Source organism: Mus caroli, unplaced genomic scaffold (assembly GCF_978045245.1).
Source record: "Mus caroli unplaced genomic scaffold, Mus_caroli_1 scaffold_15, whole genome shotgun sequence".
Taxonomy (NCBI): domain Eukaryota; kingdom Metazoa; phylum Chordata; class Mammalia; order Rodentia; family Muridae; genus Mus; species Mus caroli.
The window spans coordinates 24,950,507-24,965,389 of NW_028227270.1; the positions used below are offsets into that span (position 1 = coordinate 24,950,507).

The 14,883-nt window shown below is 42.5% G+C and overlaps 1 protein-coding gene across 1 annotated transcript in view; it reads right to left on the reverse strand.

The window, feature by feature from the left end:
* Poc5 (POC5 centriolar protein) overlaps window positions 1-14,883 on the reverse strand; it is a 29,880-nt gene that overhangs the window by 2,297 nt on the left and 12,700 nt on the right. Inside the window, exons 7-11 of the mRNA XM_021180324.3 lie at window positions 14,528-14,632; window positions 13,497-13,676; window positions 11,991-12,144; window positions 10,345-10,622; window positions 2,448-2,624 (exon numbers count right to left, since the gene is read on the reverse strand). Of these exons, the coding sequence (XP_021035983.1) occupies window positions 2,448-2,624; window positions 10,345-10,622; window positions 11,991-12,144; window positions 13,497-13,676; window positions 14,528-14,632 (894 nt within the window). The remainder of the gene's footprint in view (window positions 1-2,447; window positions 2,625-10,344; window positions 10,623-11,990; window positions 12,145-13,496; window positions 13,677-14,527; window positions 14,633-14,883) is intronic.

Below are 14,883 nucleotides of genomic sequence, written 5' to 3' on the forward strand. Positions count from 1 at the left end.
GGGCTGGAGAGGTGGCTCAGTGGTTAAGAGCACCGACTGCTCTTCCAAAGGTCGTGAGTTCAAATCCCAGCAACCACATGATGGCTCACAACCATCCGTAGTGAGATCTGATGCCCTCTTCTGGGGTGTCCGGGGACAGCTACAGTGTACTTACATATAATAAATAAATAAATAAAATTTTTTTTTTAAAGTGAGCACTCTAATGGAGAAATGGAAAAGTAACCTGCCTTCTGAAGGGATCTTATACTGATGCTTCTCTGACTATAAACATATGGGTAGCTACCACAAATGAGAGATCCTTACAGCTGGTATGAAATTTTAGTTGCTAAGCATGAAATATGACACAGTTTATCAGAGCTGTTTTTCCCTGGGGATGGGTAAGAGGAACTGCAGGGTTAGACCAGGCTTCCCATGGGCATTATGACCTACAGGATACAGCAGAGCACCAGATTCGCTCCAGAAGCAAGTCAGTACCCAGCAAATCGGCAAAGGCACTGCAAACAGACCCAGGCTTTATTGGTAATAATAGTTTCTGTTAGTTTTACGTATTGATTCCTGGGAAACAAAACAGCATAAAGGACCTGGGTGTTGGTCAACGCCTCTAATCCCAGCACTCTGGAGGCAGAGGCAGTTGGACCTGAGTTCAAGGTCATCCTGGTCTACAGAGTGAGTTCTAAAACAGTCAGGGCTACACAGAGAAACTCTGTCTCAAAACTGCACCCCCCCCCCAAACAAACAAACCCAAAATAAAACAGACAAAAACTAAGCAGTAACAGAAGGAGTTTATGGATATCTGATTCACAGCCACCAACTACCAGGCAAGTACTGCAAACATGTTTAAGAGCAGCAGGGAGCCCAGGAGGGAACAACTAAGGAAAGAGCACCTCAGTGGGGACCCTGTGCTCAGTCCGATGGTTTCGTTGGACTAAGCACAAGGTTCCTAATAGAGGAGTTAGAGAAAGGACTGAAGGAGCTGGTGGGGTTTGCAACCCATATGAAGAACAACAGTATCAACCAACCAGACCCCCCAGAGCTCCCAGAGACTAAACCACAAACCAAAGAGCACACACAGAGGGATCCGTGGCTCCAGATGCATATGAAGCAGAGGATGGCCCTGTCAGGCATCAATGAGAGGAGAGGCCCTGGGAAAGCTTGATGCCCCATTGTAGGGGAATGCCAGGGTGGGGAGGGTGAGGAATACCCTCATAGAAGCAGGGGGAGGGGGTGTAGGATAGGGGGTTCCTGAAAGGGAAACTAGAAAAGGGGATAATGTTTGAAATGTAAATAAATAAAATATCCAATAAAAGAAAGAAAGAAAAAAGGAAGGAAGGAAGGAAGGAAGAAAGAAAGAGTGATTCTAAGATTCTAGTCCCTTAAACTGTAGGTTAGAATACATTATACGATGGAGGGTTAATTGCATCTCCTGAACTGAATTAAGGTGACCAGGAAAGGATGAGTTGCTTAGAGTGACTTAATCTAAGTAGAGAGATTCTGCTCCATCATAACAACAAGCTGATATAAAGCAAGCTGAATTTGGGAGGGGGTAGGAGGGCCAGACATGTGGGATGGGTAGAAAGAAAGTAGAGACATGATGGAATTACATTTTAATTCAATTAAAACATTTAAATAATAAAGAGATTCTAGTTTCTCATTTTTTTTCCTCTCCAAAATACAAGGGCTGGAAAGATAGCTTAGATGCAGCACTTACTGCTCTTCCAGAGGACTGAGGTCTGATTCCCAGCACCCATATGGTGGCTCACAACTCCAGTTCGGGGGCTATGTTACCAGGAATACACGTGGTGCACAGATGTACTTGCAAGCAAAGACTCAAAGATTTAAGACAAAGCAAAACAAAAACCCCCAGAAAATCTCCTGTTCCTTTTCTAGTAACTTTGAACAAGCTCAGTCCTCTCACCAAAGCTGCCTCACAGAAGAGAAGACGGAGGCTGCACTACTGGACTTGAGGCATCTGTTTAGATGCAGCAGGCAGCAAAGTGGAGGGAAAACAGGGCAGGTTTGTACTTCGCTCCACTGTGAGTCTATGCACCTTTCTTTATAGCACAGAATTCTTGCAACTCACTGTCTTTTAAGTGAGACATGCTAGGTAAGACATGTTAGGCCATTAAACGAGGTGAGAAATGCAAGAGCAAGAACATAGACTTCAATGCAAGGGCATTTTCTTATACTTATGTACTTAAGGCCCCACTGCATGAATGGCTGATTTATGGGTACCCTGATTCTTTTTGGCATGAAATCTTTATAGTTTATTGTTTAAGCAGTCCACATGCTGGATTACTTTTTCTAGTTCATGATTTTTATGCCATTTGGAATAAACATATTTCTTACCAGGAGACATCGTAAGTGTGGGTCACACAGAGTAAATGACAGAACAATGACCGACCATGACTATCAGGGTTGACGAGGGGCAGACTTCCGGCAGAACTTACCACTGTAACTGGATGATGTTTCTCCACCACAACGGAGCCCATGGGAGGAGAGACTCCCATTATCGCCAAACTGCTGTTGATTCTAGCTTTGGAACCAAAATCACACCGGCCTGTGATCCGGGCTGTAATTGTCTTCCCAGCTTTCTGCTGGGCTGCAGTCACGACTCTTGGTGCGTACTACAAACAAAAACCAATACCCGGTTGGTGGGAGAGCCAGGGCATGATTGACATTACTTGGTTCCATAACTTTCAAAGAACGCACACAGTACTTAAAACCCAGTGAGACAAAAAGACAAAACAAAAACTCAACATTCCCAAACTCCAAAATATTCCTTTAACCTGGGCATGCTAGTGTTTAAAAAGTTCTTGAGATTTAAAACCTGATTATGAAAGGACAGACTGCCAGGAAGTCCCCTTGTGTGTTCTCTTAGGTTTCCTGCAAGGATCAAGTCTTACCTGAAGTAAAACCACACGGACACCAGGCACCAGGCCTGTGTACACATGGCTGCACCATTTTATTGCATGCAATTCTTTCCATTCCACATGTAATTACTCCATCAAACATGTCACCTCCTCACATGTCCCCTTCTCTCGCTCATCCCACTCATCCTTCATCACCAACCACTGTCTGTGTCATGACTTTTATCCTAAATGGCATCATTACGTAAATGTTTTTGTTCTGCTTTTAAAAAGCGTTATCAATATGTTTCATAAATAAAATAATTTAAATAATTTTAAAGAGTGATTTCGTACAACAGATTAGTTTCTTTTTTTTTCTGTACTCTATTACATTTAGTAAACAATATTTAAGTGGAATGATGCTATAAAAAAGCAGCTTCAACATTTAAAGGCTTTATTGGTTACCACTGGATGATACAGGAGAAAGTGGGGAAAAGCCTTGAAGATATGGGCACAGGGGAAAAATTCTTGAATTGAACAGCAATGGCTTGTGCTGTAAGATCGAGAATTGACAAGTGGGACCTCATGAAACTGCAAAGCTTCTGCAAGGCAAAAGACACCATCAATAAGACAAAAAAACCACCAACAGATTGGGAAAGGATCTTTACCTATCCTAAATCAGATAAGGGACTAATATCCAATATATATAAGGAACTCAAGAAGGTGGACTCCAGAAAGTCGAATAACCCCATTAAAAAATGGGGCTCAGAACTGAACAAAGAATTCTCACCTGAAGAATACCGAATGGCAGAGAAGCACCTGAAAAAATGTTCAACATCCTTAATCATCAGGGAAATGCAAATCAAAACAACCCTGAGATTCCACCTCACACCAGTCAGAATGGCTAAGATCAAAAATTCAGGTGACAGCAGATGCTGGCGAGGATGTGGAGAAAGAGGAACACTCCTCCATTGTTGGTGGGATTGCAAGCTTGTACAACCACTCTGGAAATCAGTCTGGCGGTTCCTCAGAAAATTGGACATAGTACTACCGGAGGATCCAGCAATACCTCTCCTGGGCATATATCCAGAAGATGTCCCAACCGGTAAGAAGGACACATGCTCCACTATGTTCATAGCAGCCCTATTTATAATAGCCAGAAGCTGGAAAGAACCCAGATGTCCCTCAACAGAGGAATGGATACAGAAATGATGGTACATTTACACAATGGAGTACTACTCAGCTATTAAAAAGAATGAATTTATGAAATTCCTAGCCAAATGGATGGACCTGGAGGGCATCATCTTGAGTGAGGTAACACAATCACAAAGGAACTCACACAATATGTATTCACTGATAAGTGGATATTAGTCCAAAACTTAGGATACCCAAGATATAAGATACAATTTGCTAAACGCATGAAACTCAAGAAGAATGAAGACCAAAATGTGGACACTGTGCCCCTTCTTAGAATTGGGAACAAAAAACCCATGGAAGGAGTTACAAAGATAAAGTTTGGAGCTGTGATGAAAGGATGGACCATCTAGAGACTGCCGTATCCAGGGATCCATCCCAAAATCAGCTTCTAAACGCGGACACCATTGCATACACTAGCAAGATTTTGCTGAAAGGACCCAAATATAGCTGTCTCTTGTGAGACTATGAGTGGATGCTCACAGTCAGCTATTGGATGTATCACAGGGCTCCCAATGGAGAAGCTAGAGAAAGTACCCAAGGAGCTAAAGGGATCTGCAACCCTATAGTTGGAACAACATGATGAACTAACCAGTACCCCGGAGCTCTTGTCTCTAGCTGCATATGTATCGAAAGATGGCCTAGTGGGCCATCACTGGAAAGAGAGGCCCATTGGACTTGCAAACTTTATATGCCCCAATATAGGGGAATGCCAGGGCCAAAAGAATGGGAATGGGTGGGTAGGGAAGTGGGGGGCGCTATGGGGGACTTTTGGGATAGCATTAGAAATGTAATTGAGGAAAATATGTAATAAAAAATATTAAAAATTAAAAAAAAAAAGAAGAAAGCCTACATGCATATCAAGAGCAGTTAACAACGTAAATGCTCATCACAGTATAAGGTGATGCTCTTTAACTTGCAGTTCTCCATTCATGTTTCATATTTAAATTATAACTTATCTACCGTCTAACTTGGTTAGAAATGGAAAGGATGGTTGCTAGTAAACAATATAATAGCTCCAAAGATCTGGGCAGGGTGGTATGAACCTGTAAGCCTAACACACACACACACATACACACATACACACACACACACACACAAGCATCAGCTGGGCTGAGAATATTATCAAGTGGTTTTTGTCTACCATGAATGGACCTAAGGGTTTGATTCCCATTTCAATAAACAAAACATTTAATAATTTCTGATGAATATTAACTTCTTTTAAGGACTGCAGATACATTTTCCCCATGCATTTCCTTCCTTCCTTCCTTCCTTCCTTCCTTCCTTCCTTCCTTCCTTCCTTCCTTCCTTCCTCCCTCCCTCCCTCCCTCCCTCCCTCCCTCCCTCCGGTTTTAATCTGTGTGTGTGCTTGTACATGTACATGCATAAACCAGAGAAGATGCTGGGTGCCTCTCGATTGCTCAGACATGATGCCTTGAGATAGGGTCTCTCACTGAACCAGAAGCTCACTGCTTCATTTAGGCTGGCTGGCCTTCAAGCTCCCAGGCCACCTATCTGTCTCCCCTGTGCACCCCTATCCCCATATGCTGGGGTTAGAGTCATATGCAACCATGCCTGGCTTTTCTGAAAATAAGTGCTGAGATTTGAAGTTAGGTCCTCAAGTACTTTTATGGGCTGAGCCATTTTCTCAGGCCCATGTTTTAAATTATCACACTCTTCTTACTTGAAGGAGAAAATAATCTGCTTTGCACAGCTGGAGTAATTATGCTCTTCTAACATGTACTGATTTGGGTGTAACTAAAAGCGCAGTATGAACTATTAATCTAAATGCATTTTTTCCTCAATGGCTCTTCCAAAAACATTGACTATATAATGGTCCTTTCCCGGTGGTCTGGCCATCCAAGATTAAGATTCTCTCTTTATCTGCATGCAGCTGGAGATGATCAAACCTGTCTATTCAATCAGGGAGAGGATAATGAAGGAGGCTTGGCTCTGGGGAAATTATAGCAACTCAAAGGAAAACAACATTTAAAAGGGTTGTGCAATTCCTTAAAAAATCTGGAAAGAATTCAGTTTAGTTCCATAAAAACCCAAGCAAAGGCAAAAATGAAGCAATTAATTCTAGGAACAAAAAACACGCTGGAAGGAAATGTATGTATGTGTGTGTGTGTGTGTATAAATGTGTGTGTGTATATGTGTGTGTGTATATGTGTGTGTGTATGTGTGTGTGTATATTCAAGGCTTAGCTATACTTACACAGGAATCTCAAGTACTGATTTAATTTAAAGTTGGAATAGCTATATGTAAACATTAACACACAGAAAGAAGGATGGTGGGGACAGCAGAAGCTAAGACTATGTCAAAAGGTGGAATCCTTCATCCATAGGTGGAAGTCAACAGATACTGTTTCAGATTAACAGACATACCAATGACAAGAACACACGGCTGAGGAACAGGGTCTGGGTGAAACCCCTAATAGCTCGGGGAGGGTTGAGGGCTACTGCTGAAAGTGTAGAACTGCATTTTAATAGAGAGCTTTATGGATCTTCTAAATTTTAAGATGTTTAACGGCTGCAAATATAGCTCAGTGGGTAAGTGCATATATACTGTTTTTCAGAGGAACTGGGTTTAAATCCCAGCAACCAACTCAGGTAGCATACAAGCACCTGTAACTCCAGTGCCAAGGGAAATCAGCATTGCGGGAGAAGCCCCAATTACTAAATCCTTGCCAAGTACAGAAAATTGCGGTACAACTGAGCCTCTAACTTTATGGCTGCCCAATTACACAGGAAGGTGTTAAACACACCTGATTCATAACAGCCCATCGCACTTGGAGAAAGAGGCAGTACAAGAAAACTCAGAAGAGTTTGGAATGAGAAACACCAGAGTAGCCAGAAAATACGGATGAGCAGCTACTGTCAACCAATCTGGGAACTGTGGTAGGACACCTCCAGTGTGATGAAAATCGGCCCTCGGCTAAAGACATATGTAAAGATTCCATCTGTAGTCACATAAATTTAGACACGTCACCATCAAGGACCTGCGTGTTTGTAAGAGTTGACTCTAATGGTTTGTCACTTGCTAGCTGTTTTGTGTCTACAGTAAGTGGAGGCTGGAGAGACAACCCCGTTTAGAGCACTTCCCCATCTTCCAGAGGACCTGGGGTTTGTTCTCAGCACTACATCACGTGGCTTACAAGCACTACGGCTCCAGGAGATCAGACATCCTCTTTTGGGTATCCCTGCAACACATATACCATATACATTTACAAATTAATCTGTAAGTAATCCAAATAGCTTAAACGGGTAGAGAAAAGAGCTGTATCAAAAATGCATGAGGATATTTTAGAAAGAATTTATATAAAAAAATTATTAGAAAAGATTGCTGCAGGGAGAAAACAAAACTAGAAGACAGTGTTGAACCTTTTGCTAGTTTGGAAATAAAAGAGCGCATTGAGGAAGGCTTAGAGCAGAAACGTGATTTCTTTATCACCAGTAACCACATCCAGCCTGGCGTCCATTGGCTCTTCTGAGCACGTGGTCACCTATTGGTTCCTCCTGGTGTCAGAGATGACAGCTGCTAGTTAGGTCCACAGGTCCCTCTGTGAGCCTCAGTTTCCTTGTTTATAAAAGGGAAAACAGTACCAATGACCTCACACCACTTATTGCTTTTCCCTTCTGATGGAACACTTCAGTAAACAGCTTGGAATCCCACCCAACAGCATGTCCCTCCAACTACACTCCCAGAATCGGAGGAGTACAGTGCCACCTACTGTCCTGCTCTGTGATGCGAAACAGAATTTGTGTGGTGGGGCTGGGTGCAGCTGAGACAGGCTGGACTTATGTTTCTTTCTAAAACAAGACATATCTGAGGCGAGCCAAGTACTAGAATCACACGAAGGAGAACCCCTCACACTGGACTTACAGGAAGGGTCACCTGTGAGTCTTCTAGATTCTTCAGGCACTGCATGTGTGTCTGTGTGGTAGCTATCACATCTGCAACAGGACTTGTGGATTACTTTCCATTTTTCACTATTAACTAATATTTTAGTCACTTTCTATCTTGAATACTTTCTGTGGATTGATCCAAGTAACACATGCGCGCGCGCGTGCACACACACACACACACACACACACTCTACTCTTTTTCCCCTTTTACTGAAAATAAATTTTTCTCACGTAATATATCCTGATTACAGTTTCCCCTCCCTCTACTCCTCCCAGTTACTACCACCCCCCCATCCAGATCCACTCCCTTTCTGTCTCTCATTAGAAAACAAATGGGCTTCTAAGGGATAATAATAAAATACAGTAAGATTAAAAAAACCTAACACATTAGAATTAAACGAAACAAATAAACAGAAGGAAAAGAGCCCAAGAGAAGGCAGAAGAATCAGAGACACACTTGTGCACACACTCAGGAAGCAGCCTGGTCTACAGAGCTCGTTCCAGGACAACCAGGGCTACACAGAGAAATCTTGTCTTGAAAAACCAAACCAGCCAACCAACTAAACACCAAAAGAAAACAAAACAAAATTAAAAATCCAAAACGAAATAAAACAGAACCCCCAAAGCCAAAACAAACTAACAAACCAACCAACCAACCAACCAACCAACCAACCAACCAACCAACCAACCAATCCACTAAACTGGAAGCCAAAACATACATGCTAAGGATCTGGTGCAGCCTGGTACAGACCTGTGCTTGCTGTGAGGTCTTATAAGCTCTGACTGTGTTCATACTGACTGTTTTCTCGATGTTCTCCAAGTCCACTGACCATGCTTGCAGATGAGAGCGTGGCTGGCTTAGGTCCTTAGTACCACATACACAAATATGAACAAAGACTGAACACAAAGCCGGATGCCCACAGATACCACAACAACTGGAGTTATGTGTGGGTGCAGTGTGTGCGTGTGTGGGCATAAATGAGAAAGGCTGTCTACACAATACTATGCTTTCCCTGTTTCGAAGCCTTCAGAATCATCTGTGAGCGACATTAGGACAGTGAGCAAGCTCACTCATGTGCCCGCAGGGTCAGGTGTAAATGCAGACTCTGAGGTAGTCCTAGTTTAAGGAGATTCTAAAAAGTCTAGCTCTGGGTATGTTATCTGGATATGAAACATGAATGGCAAGTCAGAAATTTAAATAAACTCCTACTGTGTTTATTTAAATGAGATAATCTACATAGGCTTGCACTTCAGAATGTATAATCTTGGAAAATAAACACAGTTGAACATATGTCAGGGTTGAATTTTAGTCTTATTTCTGAGTCAAAACTCCTCCACACATTGAGATTTCTCTTACTATGTGCACATGTGCTATGCATTTTAACTTCAGGCAAGAGCAAACACGGCAAGCAGCAGATCTCAGCATATTTTTCTCTAAAATTAGTAGCTCTAAAAGGAGGAAATTCAAGTGAGCTAGAAGAGTGCTCTAACCAATTGTCTGGCCAACTCTGTTCTTGTCCATTATGGAGAGCTCTCCAAAGTGCAGTGCCTAGTCACGACCTGCCAGGTTTAGGATGTACACCAAAGATGAATGATGCTGTTCACACCTGTAACCTCAACACTAGGAAGACTGATGCAGAAAATGGTTGCAAAGCTGCCAGCCTGGGGTGAATGAGTCTGTGTGTCTCTGTCTCTGACCCCTCTCCATGAGAAAGTGAGAGAGAAAGAGAGCTAGAGAGCTCTAAAATCCCTCCTGCCATCTTCTGTTACCTCTATCTCTGGCTGGAATGATGAAGAGGAGGAAGACAATTGTCTTAGGAGCTTCAGGACATCATGTGCCTTTGTGTGAGAGCAGCACTGGGCAGGGAGGAGGCTGCAGAGTTGAGTCTGACAAGTTTGTGGATGGCTGCCGGTACTCTGTTCTCTCTCAGTCACAGCCATCATGGGCTCTGTCAACAGCTTCATTAACTACCTCAGATATACAGCTTCACACATACTCTCCAGCCCTGTTCAACCCTCCTCCCTAAGCTCTTCCAGTGTGGACAAAGACTTTTCCTCCCCTCATTCAACTGTGGGTTAAAATTAACACCTAACAGAGACGCAATTGCTAGTGAGTGATAAGTCTGTTTCCCAACCAAAACCTAATTTTCCTGAATAGTTTTAAAAATACAAATGAAAATCACGTCTGCAACAGTATTTTTAGATTAGTTTTCACTACACACTAATGTTTTGGTCCCTTTGCCTTGAGCACTTTTCTGAGGGTTGGCTCGTCTCACACTGACTTTCCCCTCTGTATCCCACTCACAGCATTGGGGAGATGAGGGCTTGACTGGTACTACATACACAAAATGAGCAAACCCCCACCAATACGACCCACATGCACAAACCGTACTGACCGATTCTTCTGGGGCAGGAGTAGCTGCAGATCCTGCACTGAGAACAGAGATGGGAACATGAACAGAAGAGGCCGATGTAGCTCCGGCCGAGGTCAGGGAAGCAGCGGAGGGAAAGGCAGTGGCACTGGCTACTCCTGCTGCTAATGTTCCAGAGGGCAGCAGCTGTGACGGAACTGCTGACGGCATTGTGGACGAAGAAGTATCCAAGTGAGCAGAAGGCTCTCTTCCGGGACCACCAGGGCCACTCTCTTCCTTTTTATTATTTGTGAAGTCTATCCCTATGAATCACAAATCCATTCAATTAAGAGCAACACAAACTAAGACTACTACCCTCCAAACAAGGAAAAGACTAATGGCTAAAACGCAGTTCTAATGAAAATGCAGATACTGGTCATCTTGGAGGTTCACTGTTCACTTAATAGCATCAGTATCATTAACTGGTTGACGTCAGAGGAGGTGAGAGCTCCCACATGGGAAAGCTAACAAATGTTCTTCCTTATGTAAAGGTAAGACTCAAGAGTGCTCCACTAGAGCCCAGCTAGTGTATAGTGTACTGCCATGGAAACACGCCTACTGCAGGAGTGAATGTGGTCACCCAGGTGAGAGCGCCTACCCAGCTCTTCCTGCTTCACACAGCCATCCTCAAATATGGCCTCCAATTACAGCTTTGCATCCATTTTCCCATGTCAACATCCTCCCTATCCATTCATTACTTCCATTTTGACAAAACCAGGTTGTTTTCATTCTTGACATTAGCAAGTTATAAGTCAAAGAAATTAGTTCCTCCATGAAGACACAAATTATGAACCAAACCATCTGCCTGCTTAACTACCTAACTGCAGGGATGCACTCTCACAAAGGGCCCTCCTCCCTGATCTAGGGAGTGGATGCAGCCAACTTCCAAAAGGTAGGACAAGGAGCTTCACCCAGTTTTTGATGCTCCCCTCCCCCCAAATTAGAATTCTGCTAGTTTCCCTAGGACCATGTGAGTTTGAAATGCTGTGAGATGTTCTAGATACTGAGGGAGACTTGCGTTTCAAGACTCCAGCAGATGCCTGGCTGCTATCTGCATATTATAACAGCAATTGTTACTTTGTTAAAGTTTAACAATACTTACAGTTGCAAGAGCCTTCCAACTCTGGTGACAGCAGCTACTCCACATAAAACACCACTTATACTTTGAAAACTATACACACACAAAACACTCCTCCCACCACAGGTTTAACACGTTTTTGGCATAAAGCCACCCTGCATATCATGACTTAAAAACGTGAAAAGGTCAGGTGTAAACAGGCAGGTGAGCAGCTCTTGCCGAGGTGGCCTCATTTATGAAGTTTCTGTTCACAGGCAGCCGTTAAGTTTACTGATTCTGCTCTCTTTACACCTTTCTTACTTTTCTACTATGTCTAAAGCTAACTGAAACGTCAAGCGTCAAGAGCTACCATCAGCTCTAAAGCACAAGAACAACGAGTAGGGTAAGTCTTATGGTATACTACAAGCAGAGTATGACCTATGAAGCCACAAATGGAGGGCGTAGGGACAAGACACACCATTGCACAGTCTTAGCAGTATAGACCCAACCAATCACTGATAGCCCCTCAAATTCCTTTTGAAACTAAGCAGAGAACCTTCCATGAGTCACTCACCTGCCTCATTTTTGTTCTGAAATATGGTCATGGCCTCCAGATTTAATGCACACACTCCCCGCATGAATGCTTTCTTCATGGAGTCTTCGAAATGGTCTTTTTCCTGCTGCATTTTTTGAATTTCGGCCTTTGCATTTTCCAAAGCTCCAGATAACTGAAGAATTATAAAAAGTGCATGTGTGCGTTGGGGGGTTGAAACACGAGAGAGATTATGTCTCTAGCTGCATATGTATGGAAAGATGGCCTAGTCGGCCATCAATGGAAAGAGAGGCCCATTGGACTTGCAAACTTTATATGCCCCAATATAGGGGAATGCCAGGGCCAAAAGAATGGGAATGGGTGGGTAGGGAAGTGGGGGGCGCTATGGGGGACTTTTGGGATAGCATTGGAAATGTAATTGAGGAAAATATGTAATAAAAATATTAAAAATCAAAAAAAAAAAGTACAATAAACTTAAAAAAAAATATTATTGTCAAAAATAACCAAGGTTAGACTTTGCTAGCTATCTACTTATTTATTAAGTTGTTGAGACAGGGTGCTATGTAGCTCAGGCTGGCCTCCGCCTGCTGTGTAGACCTTGAGGTTGTCCTCGCTGCCTCCCAAGTGCTCAGATTATAGATATGTGCTACCATGCCCAGCAAAAAGGTCATGCTTTTAAAAACTATACACCATTTATATAGGGCATTTAATAAAATATATTTATACAAGCCACATTCCTTTGAGAGGAAAAAACTAATTCTTATAAAATTAACAGAATTTTTGAAAAATCAATGCTATTTACAAAATTTAAAGTACATAGTGAATTTAACATAGGTTAAACCTAGAAAGACATTTTTTTCTGTATGCCACTTTGAACGGCAGAAATTATATATATATATTATACAATTTATTAATTTTTGTATGTGTTTGTACATGTTTGTGTGGATGCACGTGTGCATGTTTGTGCATGTGGAGGTCAGAGATCGCAGGCGTTTTCTTCAGCTACTGTCCACTCTGTTTTATGAGTCAGGCTTCTCATTGCCAGGAGCCCCCTGTCTCTGCCTCTCTAGTGCTGGGATTACAAGAGTGCAGCACTGAGCCCAGCTTTGTAAAAAACTAGACTCTGAGAACTGAACTGGGTTCTCATGCTCATAGGTAAGCAGTTTGTTGACTGAGACATCTCTCTAGCTCTCTAGAATTATTTCAATATTATTTAGTATTATAAGAATGTTTTTTTTCCTTTTAATATAACTTCAAGAGGCCTTTGCACTCTAAATGTCTATTTTTCCCTCCCTTCATGATCCAAGTGATTGATAGTTTTATTACTGAAAATCAGAGAAAAATAATTCAATTTTCATACTTTTATGTTATATCAAACTTGTATAAGAGCATAGTTTATTTAAAATAAAGATAAAAATCTCTAAATTTTTGTTCTTGGCTATATGTAAACACTTAAAGTCATAGTCAAGCTAATAGTGAGTTTGTACATTTCATTAGGCAAAGTAGAAATCTTAAAAAGTAGCTTACCATAGCTAGTCTGGCTTCATAATCATTGGAGATCTGCACACATACTTGTTCAGCCCTCGCTTGGCACGCACGTTCCACCACATCTTTCCACTGCCTCTGTACCACAGAGTGCCAGCCCTTCCAGACTTTCTTCAGCAAAGTTCTCTGAAAGTACTGGTCAGCCAGTTTACCTTCATAAATCTGAACAGAAACAGCATCCAGAACAATCTCAGAGCCATTCCCCCAGGGCACTGTAACAAAGTCACATGGTGGGAAGTCCACTAGCTCTGCTGGACGGCAGGCTAGAGGAGAGGTTGACCCCTTATTAAAAGCAGGTTGCACACATTTATGCCTACAGGAGACACTAAGCTAACAACCACCCCGGCATCACTTCATGTGTCAATAGGTAATGCTTGTTTATGAGGAGGCTGTGCTTAGGCATTTACTATCATCAGCACTTCTTTCTGAGCCAGCCTCCTGCTATGTTGCTCAGGCTGGGCTCCTACACTGGGCTCAGCGTATACACCCTGCATAGCTGAGACTGCACATACATGCCGCATACACCCTGCATAGCTGAGACTGCACATACATGCCGCATACACACTGCATAGCTGAGACTGCACATACATGCCGCATACACCCTGCATAGCTGAGACTGCACACATACACGCCGCTGTTCTTAGTTAGATGTGTCAGAAGTAGAAATAACATAGGAAGCAAATGACCTGTCTAAGATATATATATATTTTTCCAAATAACTGCTTCCAATGTCAAGTTTGTTAAAGAGTTTCATTATCCGGGTTTTTATAAGTTAGATACAATCCTTATTAAACTACTATGAAGCAGCAAAAGGCTTTTCTGTCATAATATGTATGTCCCATGTCAATACAATCTGAGAGATTTTCTAAACTGCACCAAAATCAAATTCCTTTGAAACCAGAGGACCTAATTTATACTGACTCATTAGAAAACACATCTTGGAGTTTGACAAGAGTTCTTGTGCATCACCAGAAAGTCTGACATCTGACAGCAGTTGTCTTTCTCATACTCACTTCCTGTCTGGATTTGACATGGCCGATCCTCCAGCGAAAGAAGCTTTTCATTAACTCTATCCTCTCCTTTTGCTTGCCGATGGCACGAGACAGGTTGGAAATCACCTGTAAGCAGTAATTAACCCAGTTAGTGCAGTACTAAGACAGCAGCCACTGACTTGTGGAAAGGGCACAGAGCCTGAGATGTTTTCGTCTCTTGAGCTGACGGTGCCTGGCAGCTCAGTTTATTCATGTTCAGAAAGTGATTTTCTCATGTAAAAATGTTATAGAGGATAATTATAGATCTCTATTCATCAACCCTCCACCCCCCATCTCTGGAACGCTGTCTCACTTGGTAGCTTAGGCTGGGACTTGAG